Genomic DNA, 20006 nt, shown 5'->3' on the forward strand with positions numbered 1-20006 from the left:
TATTATTTGGTTACATGATCTGTAACAATGCTCAACTAAATTAATTATCATTAAAGTCTGTTTATGAATATCTACAATTATTTTAGAGGTAAACAAAACAAATCGTACTGTAATTACTAATTAGTTTATTCGAAAATTATGATAATTTCCTACAACGATTCGTTAACACCTACTTTACTAATAGTCCAGACGGTATCTGTTTCAAAAAGCCATATTTGGGTGAATCGTATATCCACGGAGATTTTTGGCTTTTTGGCTTTCAAATATCACTAGAAATGAAAATTTTTCTATGCGCATAAAAAAACCTGGGCTTAACTTTTGGCGGCACAATATGTTAAAAAATTTGGAAAAATGTCATATTTTTCTTCCTATTTAATTATGTATCTTTTTAAGAGTTGATTTTAGGCGAAATTAGAAGAGGAAAAAAATGTTTGTAATTAAATTTTTTACAATACATGACTGGTTACAAATCGAATGAATCATGATTATTATGGTAAAAATCGAAAAAATCACAAAAATAGGGTTAAAAAACAATACTTTTTAGGGAATTTTTTTGGTGTATTTAAATTGGGTGTAGGACCTTTATACTTGGCTCAAGAAAACTTCATGTTAAGTAGAATTATCACACCAAATTTCATCAAAATTTTCAAAATTTTGCACAGCAAAAACCAACGCCCTTAGATACTTGAAAATTTAATCACATATAGAAAAACTCTCAGGCTTTCAAACTTTTTTGAAAAATTTGAATCCGTCAATTAGGAGAGCTCTGGCGCTTGTTTAAACATTGGTCGAATTTTTATACTTATAAACAATTAGAATAACTTTGTGAATATTCAATCAAATCAAATTTTTTTAAAGCAGGTTTTAAAAGTTCTTGGAAAGACGGTTCTTTAAAAAAAAAAACAAATCGATTGATCAATTAGTTACGTAGTTATAGCCATCATTTACACTAAATGTACATCCGGGCTAATTTTTCGAAAAATACCTTTGGTATTCCGAGTACTTACCAGGTCTAAGATTACAATACTTTTCTTCATTGGCAACCTACTTTAAAACATGTTTAAAGTTATTTATGCAAGCGAGAAATTCAATAAAATCGTACGGGTGGCGGTGGTGGTGGGGGAAGCAGAGAGCGCGGCCGCTTCGGCCTGCTCGAAATTGAATCGTCTATCCATTTTCGCCTAAAATCAACTCTTAAAAAGATACATAATTAAATAGGAAGAAAAATATGACATTTTTCCAATTTTTTTTTAACATATTGTGCCGTCAAAAGTTAAGCCCACGTTTTTTTATGCACATAAAAAAATTTTCATTTCTAGTGATATTTGAAAGCCAAAAAGCCAAAAATCTCCGTGGATATACGATTCACCCAAACCAAAACAGATACCGCCTGGTCTATAATGCAATAATTCTTTAAAAAAAGTTAAAATTTACAAAATAATTGAAACAATCGTACACGTAAATAGTAAAAAATAGTACTGTGTATTGTAAAATACTAAACCACTTTTCAAGTTTCAATAAAAAATTATTACAAATTAATGCTGTTTTATTACTATTAAATTAGCATCAGTACAAATTCGTACAATACCATATAGCCAAAGACTTTTTATTTTTGATTCGCATTCTAATTTATAAAATATTTCACTGCCAATATTTTTAGTACTTACTTGTGCAATAAAACTGGAAATTTTTAATAAACAAACCATGTCTAATCATTATTAAATCCAATTTTTACGGTCACGTGCCAAAAATCAGTAAAAGTGACAAAAATACAACCACGCTTTTAAATCAAAATGGTACACACCATTAAGTATCGAAATTATCGTAATGTTTTGAGAATTTCAGATAATCTAGAACGAATAAATCATGTTATTTCTCGAAATGGGCCAATATATTTTCCATTTGTCCATGCGTGTAATTGCAGTTTGCATTAAATATGTAGTGGCTGATATTAAGAAATGTAAAGTAGGTCTAAACCTGTACACACGACACAAAATTGACACGACCAACTTTTTTACGGTTCGAAATCCTTGCAAATTTTAACCTTTTCCTTATTTACTGCAAAACAGAGCTTGAATATCTGCATCTTAAATTATATTAGTCAGTTTTTCCCGTGCATAAAAATCAATGTTTTTTCGTTGTATCTCCCACAATTTTTGAAATACGTAGCTCAAATCCTGCTGGCACTTTGTATGAATTCCAAAGAGTTTACATCCGATTCAATGAAATGATAAGTTTAATTTCCAATAACAAAATTAATTTTGTGATAATTTTAACTGTTCGAGGAATACTAAATTGGGTTAAAAAGTATATCATTGAGAGCAGAAACACCGCTTTCTGCGTGCACGGAATATACGGAATCCAGATTTAAAGCCCTTTGCTGTTTTGATATGAAGGTGAGGGCATATGGAAGAAATCGTTTATGTGATAGAAATATACACGCCTACACCTTACTAATGGAATTCAACACTCAACAGCAAAAATTTGGAATATATTTTTATAGGAATTACGAAAACTGAAATAAAGAGTATGCGCTCGTACTTTATAGAAATAGAAAATTTAAACTTGTTGATGTTAATTTTTTTAGTGCAGCTCTTATTTGTTTTACTTTTTTCACAGAAGTAAGTACTGTCAAGACTATATTTATTCTTTTTTTTAGACAGTAAGATTAAAGATCGCTGTTTATTTTGCAATCTGCGAAAAAAATAGAAATTAATTATATAAGTAATAAACTTGTGCCAAAGCATAAAATCTCGCACTAAATAACTAAATCACTAAATAACGTATTACAAAAACGTCTGTTTGCGTTCTCAATACCAGGAATGTCTTTTTTAAAATATGATTTTTTGTCACTTGGCAGTGTGATATTTTTGGGTGGGTAAAACTATTTTCCTAAATAAAAAATTACTCTTGGTTGAATCCTTTGAAGCAAGGCATTATTTCATCAATGCTGTTATATTTTTATCAGGTGACAAAATGCCCAATAAATAAACAAAAAACTTAAACTATGCAACAAATAACATAACTTTAGGCAAAATATTAACAACAAATCAAACAAAAATTAACTCTACATGTCATTTTCAGCTCTCATTTTGATTAATTTTCAAATTATTAAAACGTAAATAGATATTTTGACATATTTTGAGGAAAGTAATGGTAATAAATATAGAAATAGGTACACTCAGGGAAATTAATCAGTATAAATGTTTTGCTAAGATAATCTACAGGTATTATAATAGCAATTTTTCTGTTAGCGTTAAAAAATTATTTGCCAAGCATAAGTCTGGCATTTTATTGACAAGAAATCGCAATTTTAGTAAGACAATCCTGGATACGCCCATGTTAGACTGATAACTCTTTCAATACGAATGGAAAATTTAGAGACAAAATTAATAATTGAACTTAACCAAGTGTACATGACAAAAAAATCACATATTAGTTTCTAAAAAATCACAAAAAAATATTTGCTGGTATCTTCATAAAACTCGTCATCCTCATAACAACCTAACCACCGCCATAAAAATTTTTCCTAGGGTAAAAATTGTATTATAACTACTGTAATAAGATGGTTTTGTAACAATAATAATTAAATATACGATTACCTACTTTGGAGATTCTGAATCACTTTTTTGCTTACGTCTGTTCTTGTGAAATTACTTTGACCATGATCCTTCTGAGACGATGCTTCATTTGATTAATTTTTTATATTTTTTGTAGGTGATAAACATCTAAATAAACAGAAAAACACTAAAAATATGCCAAAAATAAATAATCCCACTTCTAAAAAAACACACGAAGGTTAAATTATTAACAAAACTACTGAATTTTAATACATATTTTTTCTAAATGTCACTTAGGCCGTTTTGATGAAATTGTCTTCCTTCTTTCCTTTCCTTTATGTTGCTCCTTACGCTTGCTTATTTTTCCTTTACATAATATTACAATACCAAAAACAATAGTAGAATTTAACCGGCCATAAATCTCCCTTGCTCCTAATTCGAAAAGCCTTAATACGTGCTACTCCATTTAAACCTACTATGATTTATCTACAAAGATCTAGTTTGATTACCATATTACATAACTTACATGTCGATTCGGATGGCCACGCGTCTATTTTTTGTGACAACCGTCCGTTACAGAAAGGTGATGTTTCCAATTTGGTCGTTCCGAGTGGCATGTGCAATCCATTATATTAATAGATCAATAAATATTAGCTAACCATTTGTTTTAAGCGCCATGGGAGTTTATGGGTGTTAGGAACGGTAGCGGAGTGAACAATGTACAAAAACAAAGAGGACGGAGATGCTCTTTATAAGTGTTCTGTGTTATACGAGAGTAGTCTTGTTGTTTGTATTAGGAAAAGGTAGTCTATTTATTGCGGTTGTGGTCAACGTTAATGGGTGATTTGTTGGTATTTTTTATTAGGTTATTATTGAATAAAAAAGTACATAGCAATAAATTCAGTTAAAGAATTGCATTAAAAAAATACATATACAGTACGCGCTAAAGTATGGAATAAATTTAGTAAAAACGAAACAAATTTTTTTTGTAAAAAATCCTCGAACAGGTCAATTTTTAATTAAAAAAATACATATTTTAGCATAAAAGGCGATTTTCAACCGTCATTTGTTTTCGAGTAATGACGTCATCGACATGTTTCTTAAATAGCAACTCCCTATTTTTTTTTCTTGATTCTGATTCTGATTGCTGATCCGACAGTATTAAAATGTTGCCATCTTACATAGGAAAGTTTTCGAGTAAATGACGATTGAATATTAGAAAACCCAAATCATTTAAAATAAAGCAAAAACGTTATCAAATTTAGTTTTTCGAAACGCCTGAAGTTTTTTATGGATCACGTAGGTGTAAATCTTTACAAAGTGTCACTGTCATACCGATTTTCTAAGTATTGTACATTAGTCAGACCACAGTGTATCCTGAGGCAGGAACAATATCATCCCTACAAAATTCAACTTGTGCAGGAACTCGATGAAAACGATCCCGACCGCCGCTTACACTTTTATGAAATTATGATGGATTTATGTCAATTAAATAGAGATTTACACCGGCAAATACTTTTTTCAGACGAGGCCACGTTTTGTCTCAATGGTACAGTGAACCGTCAAACTTGCAGGTATTGGAGTCGGGAAAATCCTCATTGGATGGCAGAGACACATACCCAACACCCACAGAAATTAAATGTGTGGGCTAGAATAGTTGACAACAGAATAGTAGTGCTTTTCTTCTTTGAAGGAACCCTTACAGGAGAAAGATATTTAGAGTTTTTACAAAATGACCTTGTTCCAGCGCTTGCAGTAATTTTTCCTAACGATAATGACCCTGATATTCCTGATGACTCCATATGGTTTCAGCAAGACGGTGTACCTCCGCACTATGCGCGCCCTGTTCGAGATTTTCAGGACAATTGTTTTCCTAGGAGGTGGATCGGCAGAGGAGGACCAATAGAATGGCCCGCGAGATCCCCAGATCTTACACCCCTGGACTATTTCCTATAGGGCTAATTAAAGTACAAAGTGTACGTTAATAGACCACATAATTTAGAAGAACTCCAAAATTGTATTATAGATGAAATACACAGAGTTACCCCAGAAATAATTCATAATGTGCAAGAAGAACTTCTACACAGACTTGCGTATTGTCAAGCAGTCGGTGGGTGGCAATTCGAACACTTAATTTAGGTAGAAAACTTAATGAATTGTGTTTGCTTGACATAGGAATTGTTATTTTTTTAATGAATAAAATTTACGTTTTCTAACATTCAATCGTCATTTACTCGAAAACTTTCATATGTAAGATGGCAACATTTTAATACTGTCGGATCGACAATGAAACGATCTTTCAGAATCATGAAAAAATAGGGGGTTGCTATTTAAAAAAAATGTCGATAACGTCATTACTCGAAAACAAATAACGGTTGAAAATCGCCTTTTGTACTAAAATATGTATTTTTTAAATTAAAAATCGACCTGTTCCAGGATTTTTCCCAAATAAAATTTGTTTCGTTTTTACTGAATTTATTCCATACTTTAGGCGAGTACTGTATAGATATAAGTATAGAATAGTATATTGGGTACCTACTTAGTAGTAAAAGCAATAGGTACATTCATGTATGACAACACAAATTGCCAACAAGCATTGAATCCGGGAATGTGAATATCAATTAATTAATATGAACTAAAAAATGTTTATTAATGCATAGCTAATATCTTAATTACAATCTAATTGCTTATGAAGTCGTTTCCTTGACAATCACTGTTTATTTATTGTTGTGATAAAAGTCAAATTCGTTTTAATACCTATAAGTGTTAAATTTTTTTAAAAATATTTAAAATGGTCAGTGTTGTTGTTCAGGCGTCCGGGATACCACCAGTTAGTAGCAGCTGCAAAAATTATGTTATGATTGCATACTTTTCCGATTTATGTACAAAGCTGAAGGCATCTACGTTACAGTCAAATTATTCCATGTTCAGAGCAACAGTTAGTACAAAGGAAGGTCAAGATCAACAACTATAAACCAAAGAAGTCAAATGTGTTCTCAAATAAACACTTGAAACGTTTATTACTCGAGCACCAGATAATATACACTTAATGAATGAATAAGGCAGTTTTAGATGTGAAAATTTTAAAAGATCTAAGACATTCATTTTTATTTTTTAGGTTGCCATAATATTTGGTGTTACCGGTGCATATCGCCGTGATGAACTACATCGATTAAATTTGAATGATATAGATGATTTGAGATCAAAGCTTTTGATAATATTATAAAACTAAAAAACCAAGATCATTTGTGATAAACGAAACTTGTAGTTATGCCACTGTATAGAAAATATATTGCATGCAGCCCATAAAATTTCAAATCGGAAAGGTTGCAGGTTGACATTCGTCAAGTTAGTTGTCAAATTATTTAGTTAGTTAGTTTTTGCTGAAAATTTAAATATAAATGCCTGGGGATCGTTTAAATTATACTTATGGGGATTATTTTAATTTGTTATTTACGGAAAAAAGCAGCAGATTCTCTACATGTTCTTGAAATTACTTTGTCACATTTTCCATAAATAACAAACAAATTAAAATAATCCTTATTAAATAATTTAAACGATCCCTAGACATTTTTATTTATACTTAAATTTTCGGTAAAAACTATTCAGAAAGTAATAATTTGACAACTAGCATGACAAATGTCACATTATTTCAATTGGTTTTGGAGTGTTTTTGGTCATGGCCAATAGAGACAAATAGGAATTTGTTGGTAGTAATAATATTGTTGAAGAAGAAATAATCAACAGCAATAATGTCGGCGATTTTTCGAATAAAGTTCCGCCAATGTTTAATAGTTGTACAAACTGCTAATTAACTGTAAATATAAACAAATAGTTATATTAAACGTGTAATATATGGAATATGTACATTCAGTTTATATTATATTTAGTAAGTAATGCATTTTTGATGTGAGTTGGCTTGTCTGCCTGTATTTATAGGTATTTACTGTATTAAATATTCTCGGTCTATACTGGAAAGCTAACTCTCCTGTACTGTTTGCTGATGGTTGCTTAACATCGAATTAAAATACTAGAATACCATATTTTGAGATTTGAATTGGGACAAAAATGTACACATTTCCGAACGATTTCAGAAGAACATATTTTCATAATTGTGTCAAACGCGTTTACAATTTTTTCATTGTTTTGTGTTAGAAAGGTTTTGCAACAAAACATTATTTTTCTTATTCTCATAATGGACAAAGGTAGTGTCATCAAAGAATTAGAATAGTCTTAAGACTAGTAAGAATGAAAATGACCCAAGAAGTTTCAACAAAATGGATATGCCGAAAAATAAATCAAACGTTTTGTTTCATCGTTACGGAGAATTTAATTTTTTCATCCTTATGTTGACGTTTAGAGATAACAGATTATAATATGTAACCTAATTCGTTTTTCCAGAAGATATGTTTAAAGCACTGAAATTAATAATTTAATGGTTAAAAGTTATGTAGTACTTATTTTGAATACGTTTGAATTGTATTTCTGGCGCCATCTCCCGTGGTACCTAGTAAGCCAAGCAATACCTCACAGAGAGAAATCTTTACAACACTTTTAACTTACTGTAACAGTTATTGGACCATCTAACAGAGGTCTCTGCTTTCAGAGTTAAGTAAATTGCAAAACAAATAATTTATATTTTAAAACTCTATCTGAGCTCTTTGCTATAGGAAAATTTACTATTAAGTATAAAATTACTTATAATTAAGTACTAAGTTACTTAAAATATGAAACGTGTTATTTTTACATGTGACCTCTATTGACCAATAGCTAACTCTCTAGTTTACTTTGAAGGTTTCATCCAGCTTAAATTGACTAGGTTACTGAAATTATCGATAGATGTCGCAGGATTGTTATAAAAATTTACTTGAAATTTAAATGAAGTCTCCAGATTGATATATATATACTATATAGATATACACTAACACTGTAAAGATAAAATTATTTAAAACGCACATAACTTTACTTCTATGAAATATAAGTGTGTATTATTATTATTATAAACAAGCCAGTTCAGGAAATGACTTCAATATATTTTTAAATGCATTTTTATTGATGTACTTAGAACTAGATTTGTAAGAGCTCTTTCCATGAATTTTGATTTAATTATAGATGTTTGTGCATCTACGATAAATATAATTATAGGTTAAACGTACCCAACATTATGTTATATTATGTATTGGGATTAGGACTGGTAAATAAAAATCTAAAGTTCAATTCAATTTCTTTAATTGTTCATTTGTTAGATCCACATAAACAAAGAAAAATACACTTTATTGTTAACATGAAAAAATAAACTACATTATATACACAATTCTATCGTCAAAAATCTATCTTAACATTGTAGAAATGTCTAGTTGTGTCATGCTCGTTTAAAGACAAGCTTTAGCTGTACAAATTGCTATCCCCGTACTTGTACAAGTACAAGTGTTGCAGTCGTTCTTGAAAGTGGTGCCAGGGGTGCAAGTACCTGCAAAATATACATGGTATCGGTTTAATCAACGGTCTAAAGTAATAGTCAAATAATGTTAGAAAACTTTACCTTGGCCTAGCGTCTATACCACCAGTGATGTTAAAAATATGATGTGCCCCTATGCATGCTAACTATCGAAGAGAATATTCATAAGTTTCTGTGCATACCAGTATATTTTATAGGAAATTATTAAACGCTGATATAAAAGGTGAGTCTATTAAATCTATACATTTATTAGTTTTGCGATTTAAAAGTTATTAGTGCCCGTAACAAAAATATTAATAAATGTCACATATTCTAAGCAAGATAGTTCTGATAAAAAAATTTACTCTAAATGTATTATTATTCCTCTGTACACTGGGATGTTAATTTTATTTTCATTATAACATTTTAATATTCATGGCACATCATTCGAGTGCAAAACGCAACTCTGTTTTGTGTGCAAGAACAAGTGTTGCAGTCAACTTTCCAAATCGCGCCGGGTTGACACAGTTCTGAAAAAGAATCATCGATTTGTTAAATTCACTGAAAATTTGAACGAAGGTGAGCAACCAACATCACAAAAGCACTCTAAGAATGTACTTTTAATAGTATTTTGATATAGTTCCAATAAAGAAATTTTGGCCAGAAGTGGAAGATCTTATTTTCTTTATTGTTTGTATCTATCCCAAGCGGTAGAATTTGTTTATTTTGTCAGTTTAAAGCCATAATAAACCTAACATTAAATAGTCGCTGCAACGTAATTATAATCGTTATAACTTTAATGGAGGTTATTTCAAGAGATATTGACGTTCTTTCAACCACGAAGTTAAAGTTTACATGGAAGACTGTCCGCGGTAATATTACACCAAATTCCTAACTTTTCGATCTAATTTTTTTTCTTAAGAGAGTTTTAAGTACCTATAGTAAATAGGCAACCAGTGATACATTTTTATAAATTTTATTACACAGTTTGTCTAAATATGAATTAATGTACAAATAACAGATAGACTAAGAGCCGGATAGGAAAATTTTCCTAATCATTTTCGGCACCGTAAGAGTATATGATTTAAATACTACAACCTAAAAGAAAACATTTGAACACTATGCCGTCAATTCTCCGTGGCACATGGGTTGTCAGCGGAAAATCAAACTTTCCAATTTTGGGTCGGGTAAATTAATTAAATAAAAATTGACAGCATTTCGACCCAAGACAGATATTAGAAGAATATGACATAAAAACCTTATGCCGTACAAAAATAACGGTTCTGGAAAGAATAAAAAATTTTCATATTCTAAATATTTTCACTAATGTAAAAATTATAGAAAACCGATTTCAGAGTTTTATTTATGCTCTAAAATAATGAAAAATATAAGTGCCGAACAAAATATTTGGCTAAAAAAAATTATTACATCATTATGAGTGCTCTGAAGTTAACGCCATTTTTCTTTGGGTAAAAACCATTATTTCCTGAGCGGCATAAATTTCGGAAGCTATTCCACTTTATAGTCTTTATACAAAAGTGCCGTATAAAATTATTGGCACCAGAAAAGAACGATTGACTATGAATAAAAAACATTGTTTATCATTTTTGCAATTTGGAAAATCCATTTGACAGCTACTATAGCAGGGGTCAGCAAGTAATTTTAGGTGGGGTCTGGATACTTTTGAAAATTTTTAACGAGGTCCAGAAAAAAATTCATATTTCTTATTTTTTATTTTAATTGGGATCAAATTTAATCTGCTTACTAACCATTAAGAACTCAAAACACTCACACAATTGTAAAATACTAGAAAAAATGATAAGATTGGCACTTAAACGTAAAAAACATTTTTTAAATAATTTATTTGAGTAATTTATACTTTCAAAAAATTTTTGGCGTCTACAGTATTTTACTTTCCGCGGTCCGGACCTGGACCGTGGTCCGCCAGTTGCCGACCCTTGTACTATAGTATTATATATTTTCAATTTTATTACTGTTTTAAATTATTCAACGGTTAATATTAATAAAATTGTGGGTGCCGTCTACTTTAATTTCAGAGTTTTCCATATTTAGTAGGATTTTCCAAGGCATTTTCACTACATTATGAAATCATATATTCCTGTACGGTATTTACCCGATAACATTAAAACCATCAAATGATAATAAAAAATTGTATCGCCGTACATTTTTGATGGAACATTCATTGAATGCTATAAAAAATATTTAAATAATTTAAAATCTCAATTTTACTATATTCAATAATTAACAATTCCTGTACGGCATTCATTGCAGATTATGAAGGGAGTTAAGTAATGATGAAAAATTGTATTGCCGTTACATTTGCATGAAATATACAAATAATATATGCATAAATTGTATAAATAATAAAATGAAAAGAGATAGTATTTCCTAAATTCTAAGTAGGAAGCTCATTAAAAATGTAAAACTAAATTATGTTAATCAATAATTAAATTAAATATAATAATTAATTAAAAAAAAATTTATAATAATAATTATTATATTGTATTGGAAATTTTTTTGGAACTTTGGGGCCTTTTTTCCTTTTAGTGCCACGATATTTATATGGCAATATTTTTTTAATAGTAAATTTTTAATGAATTCGAAAAGAGCACAAATGCCATACAGGAACTTTTCACTAAAATATCCACCCCTTGAGCGGAAAATTCATTTCCCTATTGTGACCTCATGTACCATAAAAAAGCCCTTAGAACTTGTTCAAAAGCGGCAAATTACAAATCTGTGTTAAAAAGTCTGTTATTTGTGTACATTAATTCATATTTAGACAAACTGTGTAATAAAATGTATTGCTGGTTGCCTATTTGCTACAAAGCCCTCTTATTGAAGAGATATACATTTTAACAAACCTAGATGTAAATAAAATCTAAATAGTGCCTTTTATTTTAACTTATTGACCTTATTTAAAACATATTAATAATGTCGTATCGTTCCCTCACTTATCCCACTTTTAATTCATTTCAGTTCAGTCATAAGTAAAAATGAGTCCAAATACTAAAGGGTTGTTATTATTTTTAAGTTTAAACATGCTGGAACATTGCATACTTTGCATTTTGTTGTAATGTACGAAGCAATGATGATAAAGTGAACTTGTATCAATGATATTATTATGTGAAGGATGTTAAAATGGACACGAAAGCAACAAATACCCAAAATGCATTTACACTTATATATTTGAAATCCACCACCAATACAATGTTTAATACTACAATACAATCAGAAAATACATATAAAAATGTCACAATTCACAGAAAAATGTCAAAAAATTGCAGAGGAACTAGTTAATAAGAAGAAAAACGAAAATAGAATAACATCAACAGCTGTAAATAGATGAAAGTTTCTTTTTACTAAATTTTCATTTCGCAACATGGAAAATGATGAAGAATATTTACTAAAAAGAAACTTTGAGATAAAAATTGTGCGTTACTTGTGCATTTAGGAACGAGGATATGTTTCTTTTTAGTAATTTTTCCTTCTGCTACATTGCAGGGGAATGCTTTACCAAGAAGAAACAGAAAAGAAACTTTTACTATAATTATGATTAAAAGAATATTTCTTCTTACTAACGTTCCCTTCAGCAATACAGAAAATAGTCAAATTTTGATGAACTATTTTCCTATAGTTCAAAAAGTGACTTAATCTACGTAATGGGAGCACTCTACTTGAACACCATTTGTGTTTTCGTATACTACTCGTAATACCTTAGATCTAGTTCTTATGTAAGATGTAGAGAAAATGGCAAAATAGTAGCAGACAGTGAAGGTTGCGTGAACGGTAATGAAAAAATGTGATTTGAGTGTAACAGCAAAATTTTCGAAATTTTATGTACAACCTTTTTTATTGTCACATTGTCTGCATTTTATACTATATATCCTGAATTAAACCTAAATTGGACTTTCTCTACGCTTACAATTAATTGACATCATACACAAACAGTTACTAACACTGAAAAAGTTACATATTAAAAATTACATGTAAAAACATCTATTAAAAATAAGTTGGCAACCGAGAGCATATCTTACTATTGCAGAAACTGATAATTGTTCTTGGAAATGAGTGATCTAATTTTACTGAATTTGTGACAATGCGATGAACATGCGCGAAAAAATAATGTTTGATGATAATGAAGTTCGAGATTAAATAAATATCGTAAAAAAATATAAAAATTGGGTCTCTCCCGGTGTTACCAACTTCTCTCTTAAGTCTAACATATAAAAGTCAAGAAAATTGAATTAAAAGCTACCTACAACTACGATTGGGCTAATCCTTATTGATGTCGCAGGGGTTTAGAGTACAGATGGCGTTCTTGCCATCCGCTGTGCATGTACATGTGTTGCATTCCTTGGCAAAGGTTTGCCCGGGAATGCAGGAAAATTCCTCTAGAAAATCGTGACACCGTGTAAAAATTTTTGAATAGCTAGTTGGAGTGTATTACGCGGTGGTTTTGGCATTTTTTTAAGTGGAATAGCCATGCAGGCAGGCTTGAGAAGCACGTTCAAAGCTGCAGTAAAGGTTATACAGGGTGAGCATGATTTAACGTTACACCCGAGATTAAACAGTACTTTTGACATAACTAGAGTTTTTCATGTCAATATTTTTTCAAAAATGCCCCCTCTGATGTGAAGTCATAACGTTTCAACAAAACTGATATACAGGGTGGTCCGTAATGATTGGGCCATAGATTTTAGGCATAAAAATAATGAGATTTAGCTAAATATGCCTTAACAAAATATTGCTCGTTTAAAAGGTACAGGGTGTTAAAGATTGATTTTAAATTTACAGTTTTAGAGAAAATTTTGCAGTCTTAGAGAAAATAACTTGAAAACTCGGAATGGGGAGTTTTTGATGGTGCATGGGAAATCCGAATTCGAACTCAGTTATTAGGTTACTAATAGAAATAATACGAATAAAAATTGCTCATTTTACTTTTGTTATGCAACTCTCTATCGCAATTTTGAATAAAAAATTTGATTAATTGGTTATTTTTAAGAGGGTTCTATAGCAAAGAGGCAACCAACAATACATTTTTATAGATTTTATTACACTGTTTGTCTAAAATATTTGTAATTTACGTTGCCGCTTGTTTAAAAGCGCCAAATTACAAATTTCTAGGCGGTATCTATTTTGGTTTAGGTGAATCGTATATTCACGGAGATTTTTGGCTTTTAGGCTTTCAAATATCACTAGAGGTGAAAATTTTTCTATCCGCATAAAAAAAACGTGGTCTTAATTTTGGCGGCACGATATGTTAAAAAAATTTGAAAAATGTCATATTTTTCTTCCTATTTAATTATGTATCTTTTCAAGAGTTGTTTTTAGACGAAAACGGAAGAGGAAAAAAATGTTTGTAATTAAATTTTACAAAATATGACTAGTTACAAATCGAATGAATCATAATTTTTATTGTAAAAATTGAAAAAAATCGCCAAAAATGGGGTTAAAAACATTGCTTTTTAGGGATTTTTTTTTGGGGTCTTTAAGTTAGGTATAGGACCTTCATACTTGGCTCAAGAAAAGTTCATGTCATGTAGAATCATCACACCAAATTTCATCAAAATCGGTTCGATAGATTTTGCATAATAATTTTGCAATCCAGATTTTGAAAATAGAATTGCAAATTTTCAAAATTTTGCACAGCAAAAACCAAGGTCCTTGAAAATTTAATCACGTATAGAAGGGCTCTCATGCTTTCAAACGCTTTTTGAAAAATTCGAATCCGTTAATTAGGAGAGCTCTGGTGCTTGTTTAAACATTGGTCGAATTTTTGTACTATAATTTTGTATTTTTGTAATATAATGAGTTAATTTCTCATTTGCTTATATTTTAAACAGTAAATAATATTTGAATTATACTTTAATCGCAAAAGAAATGACGATTAAATTAATAATTAATTAATTAATTAATTAATTAATTAATTAATAATTTTCCACATATTTTGAAAATAATTGTTGTTTAAACAATTTTAGAATTCCCTAAAAAGTAATGTTTTTTAACCTCATTTTTGGCGATTTTTGCGAATTTTTCGAAGTTTTTTAACATATTGTGCCGCTAAAAGTTATGCCCACGCTTTTTTATGCGCATAGTAAAATTTTCATTTCTGGTGATATTTGAAAGCCAAAAAGCCAAAAATCTACGTGGATATATGATTCACCCAAATATGGACTCTAAACATATACCGTCTGAACTATTACAACAAAAAGTAATTTGAGTTTCAAACTAACTCCATTTTATAGAAAATCTGCGTTAGAATGGAGGAAAGTCTGTTATTTGTGCATTAATTCATATTTAGACAAACTGTGCAATAAAATCTACAAAAATGTATTGCTGGTTGCCTATTTGCTATAGAGCACTATTAAAGGAAAAAGGCATACTTCTTTGATATCGATAAACCTCCCCAGTTTCAAGATAGTCGCACTTTCATCAGTTAATCCAAACGAACCATTTATTATGTATTTATTTATTTATAATTTTTTTAAATTTATTTTTGATTCCATGGGTTATTTACCCCGTTTAGGAGGAACAGAATTGTTAAAACATTATTATTATTATTATTATTATGAACTTCACTATTAGCAATTAATATTTATTCGGGAAATTTGATACAAACTACATCAGGGGATATAGAATCCAGTGGCGTAGTCAGATTTGAAATAAAATATTCGCTAACCAATTTTTGTCAAACTTGACAGAAAATAAAAAGTAGGCTATGATAACTGAAAATGAATTCATATATTGTACGATGTAACGGATTTTCTAAGCTTGTCTTAAAAAAAAGGAAAAACCGAATTAAATCGGTAAAAAAATACATTTATATTGGGTGTTTGTAAATAAGTGCGAAATATTTTAGGGGGTGGTTGCCAAAGTTATTTTGTGAAAAAAACTACATGTAAATGTAGGTCGAAATATGCTTCGTTTTCGCGATACAGGGTGTTTAAATTTTAATTTTTTATTTATTTTTATTAATTATTTCAAAGTTTTAAATCAAAATGTGAAACACGTTTTGGAGGAATAAATATGCATTTTTGGGATGATCTGAATATTTCTACCTGCCTTTAAATAAAAGATTAACAGAACCTACAATAAAAGATGTTTTATTTTTTTCATCGAAAACGGTGCATCCTACGAAAAAAATTGAAGAGACCAATTTCATTCGGGATTAATATCGGATTTTTAAAAAAATATCAAAACAGGAAAAAGCCAGTGGCGTACCATTTTTTTATTATTAAAGGTTGTGGCATTCTTGCACAAACGCCACTGGTACAAGTAGAAATATTCGGATTGGCCCAAAAAAGCACATTTATCCCCCCAAAGCGTTTTTCAAATTTCGAGTCCATATCTTTAAAACTCTGAAATAATTAATAGAAATAACTAAATTTAAACACTCTGTATCTCGGAAACGAAGCATATTTCACTTACATTTATATGAACTTTTCTTCGCAAAATAACTTCGGTAGGGTGCTCCCTCTAAAATATTTCGCACTTATTATAAACACCCTGTATATTTTTCAAACTAACAGAATATTCGGAACTTGGTACACAGCGTATTGAATAGGCTGGCTTACTATACCTTAATATTACATTAGTTAATTTGATAAAAAAAGTAGTACCGTATGTACAAAATAAAAATGGTTTGCATTTTCTAATGTAGCAATTTTAAATGAAAACTGTTTCTTGACATTCTTTGAAATCGTGAAAGTCTTACGACGCGCTTGATTTTTTTAATTTGCATTCAAGTATGAGCTTAAGGTGTGTCGAAATAATTTCTTGTCTAAATTGCTTTTGGAAAAAATATGTTGGCCCTAGAATGTTAAATTTGTTTTCAAATTTCCGTTAGTTGAGAAAAGATAAAAAATAGTGGATATTTTTTAAATCTTCGCCCTGAATATAGAAGAGGAAGCACTTTTGGAAAGATGTTCATATGAAAAATTATTCATTTTGAAAACTAGGTACCATTGCTCCCAAATTTACGTATGTACTAGGGTCCGATATTAAATTTGGCTTACCCTGTATACGCTATGCAAGCAGCAACAATCTTTAGCTGTTCTTGTACTGTTTTATTTTTGTTGTATCTGTGTCCGTTTTGAAATTCGATTCAGATGTTTTTAAAGCAAATTGTATGTTTATTTTTGAAACCACCTTGTAGTAAAATAATGTTTTAAAAAGATTTTTGCAATTATTTCAATATTTATTTTAAACAGTTTTCTAAAAATTCGTTTATCTGGCTATCTATTAAATCGTTAAGTCTAAGTATATCATTTGATATTATATATTATACGTACATATACAGGATGATTCACAAATGCTACCGATACCTTGGATCTCCGTCACTGAAGCATCTAAATTTTAGAAAAAGGTCTCAGATTTTGGACAATGTTTACATAAATACGTGTGCACAATTTTAAATTATTTCACTTACTAATTTTTAAATTATTTTAAAAAATTGAAAATATTTTTTGAAGTTTAACACCCTGTATCTTCTTAATGAAGCGACCTAGATAAAAACTTCGTAGGAAAGACTCCTCTTAAAATTCATCAAAGAACACAAGGTTTCATTTTTGGTCACCATGTGTGAATCTCCCTGTATTTGATATAAACAGGCGGATTTTTTTTAAAATTTTAATAATGTAAGAGATATAATATTCTTAATATTTTAGTAAAGGCAAATTTTAATAAAAACGTACCTACTTTACTTTTTGTTGTAGAAATATAATTACATTATTGAAAAAGGTAACATTGATGCTATTTTAGTTTTCAATATCTTTGACAGGTGCAAAATGTCACATAATTTCATCATGAACTAAAATCCCAAATCCCACAGTATTAAAAAAACTTGGTAAAAAATGTTTAAATGAATTATTTGTAAAATCTTGTAGGAAGAAAATATAAAATAAAATTTGATTAGAGTTTGTAACAAAAGATGATTTTTGTAAAGCGAGAGCAAAAGATTTGGTTATTTACTAAACATTGCACATAATACAGAAAATATAAAAAAAAATACTGTTTTATAAATTAAAAAATGTGTATCGGTAAGTGAAGTCAAATAAAATAAAAATATGAATTCAGTCTCTGTTATTGAAATTTTCAAGTTCAAGTTTTAAATAAATGTTTCGTAAAAAAATCACTTGTTTTGTAACCAATTGTCAAAATCGCAATAAAGATTCTTTTCAATTTAAATGGTCTGTTTGCATAAAAAAACGTTTGGTATTTTGTCAATGAAAGTTAAAAAAAAATTATTGTTTCAATTCATTTTTAATACACAGCAAAAAAAAATAAAGTATCAGAAAAATTTTCAAATCGTTTTAGTGATTTTTGTAAGGCTGTTACTTCGTGAATAATGAGAAAAACAAGAAGCATCTTGAAGCTTGAAGATTCTATTTTTGAAATCTTGATGAAAAATTTTTTTGAATATTACTGTAAGCGCAATCAAAAGAAATAATGCAGGGCAAAAATTTTACAATTTTTTCCTCGATTAATCATTGCCAGTCTTTAGCCTGATTCATCAGCCTCAATTTGTTCTTTTTTATTTTCTCATCGAGAGATCGGTTATTAAGTGAAAAGTCTCCGTTTTTTTTTATCATCAATATCTCATGAACTAATAAATCGTACAGCAAACGGAAGGTGGGTTTTAGATTTAGAGACCAGAATCAATCCTTTTTTTTTTATCTCAATACATGCCCATGAGGCGTGTACATTTTGAAATCGATCGGTAGAACTGTTTCCTTTCCTGAATCCTCAGTTCTATAAAAAGTTAAAGGAGCTGGTTTAGGAGCAACCTTAAATATCAATTAATGATTATAGGAAACAATTTTTTTTGCGTTATTTTTCTCACAATTTCGCAATAAATACTCAAATATCAAAAAGAAAATTCAAAATTTTGAAAAAAATGCAGTTTTGAAAAAACAACAAATTTTTTTGGGTTTTTACAATTTTACATTGAATATTTCAATTATCGAGAAAAAAAAAATTGAAAATTTAAAGTTTTGCAAAAAAACAAATTGAAGCTGATTTGGAAAAAAAATTATCAAATTTTTGCCTTACATTATTTCTTTCGATTGCGCTGGGTGATTTTCAAAAAAATTTTTCATTTGAAGATTTCAAAACTAGAATCTTCAAGCTTCAAGACAATATTCACGAAGTTACAACCTTTCAAAATTCACTAAAAAAATCAACTTTTTTATGCTCCCTTCATTTTTTTGCTGTTTATCTGAAAAGGTAGCAAACAATCTAGCAGAAGGCGTTATATTTATATTTATAGAATCCTACAATAAATTGTTTTATTAAGAAAAAAAACCCACCAATTTAAATTAGCTGATTTCCACCAGAAACAAATAAAACTGAAGTTAAGGTAGTTCTGCAACTTAATTTTTTAAGTTTTCTTTAATATCTAAAAGTCAGACACAAATGGAAACAGAACACCCTGTAGTTATTAAAAAAAAAAACGTTTTTGAATGTACAGGCTGGTCCATTTTCGATGGGAATTCAGGGTATTTCAGAAATTACTACAGATATGATAAATCTGATACGACGTTCTCGAGCTCGATTTTCATGGCAAACTTATAGTTTTGTAAATGTAAAAAAGGATCGAATTATATACAGGGTGGTCCCGAGGTAATGGGCCAAAATTCATGGGTAGATTTCCTAAGTAAAAATATTGCGATTTAGCCGAACTTACCTTAGTCCAAAAGTTGATAGTTAAAGAGATACAGGATGTTAAATGTAAAATATTATTTCAGTTTTTTTTTAATTTATTCCTTAACAAATGCAAATATCCTCACAAAATTTTGGGGATTGGAGTTCGTTGAGTAGAGGAATTGAAATCTGTTCACATTTTGGTTAAAGTTCATAGAGGGCGCTAGCTGCAGTAGATTGAATGTGTTAAAAACGACATAACTTTTTTGTGCTTTAAGGTATCTCATCTTTGGTTACAAATTCTTATTTTCCAACTTTTTTTACACAAAAAAGGTAGACTTTAT

General features: G+C 29.6%; 1 protein-coding gene across 6 annotated transcripts in view; it reads right to left on the reverse strand.

Moving 5' to 3' along the window:
• Nucleotides 1–8815: 8815 nt before the first annotated feature.
• Nucleotides 8816–20006, reverse strand: part of LOC108905488 (pacifastin-like protease inhibitor cvp4) — a 30178-nt gene continuing 18987 nt past the window's right edge. For 4 of the 6 annotated variants that reach the window (XM_018708390.1, XM_018708381.1, XM_018708398.1 and 1 more), the window contains one exon: nucleotides 12189–13412. In XM_018708390.1, coding sequence (XP_018563906.1) covers nucleotides 13294–13412 — 119 coding nt within the window. In that variant the 3' untranslated portion in view covers nucleotides 12189–13293. Of the gene's footprint in view, nucleotides 9031–12188; nucleotides 13413–20006 lie in introns of those variants that run through there. The other 2 variants (XM_018708406.1, XM_018708374.1) reach the window with 1 other exon arrangement.

Source organism: Anoplophora glabripennis, unplaced genomic scaffold (assembly GCF_000390285.2).
Source record: "Anoplophora glabripennis isolate ALB-LARVAE unplaced genomic scaffold, Agla_2.0 scaffold15, whole genome shotgun sequence".
Lineage (NCBI taxonomy): Eukaryota > Metazoa > Arthropoda > Insecta > Coleoptera > Cerambycidae > Anoplophora > Anoplophora glabripennis.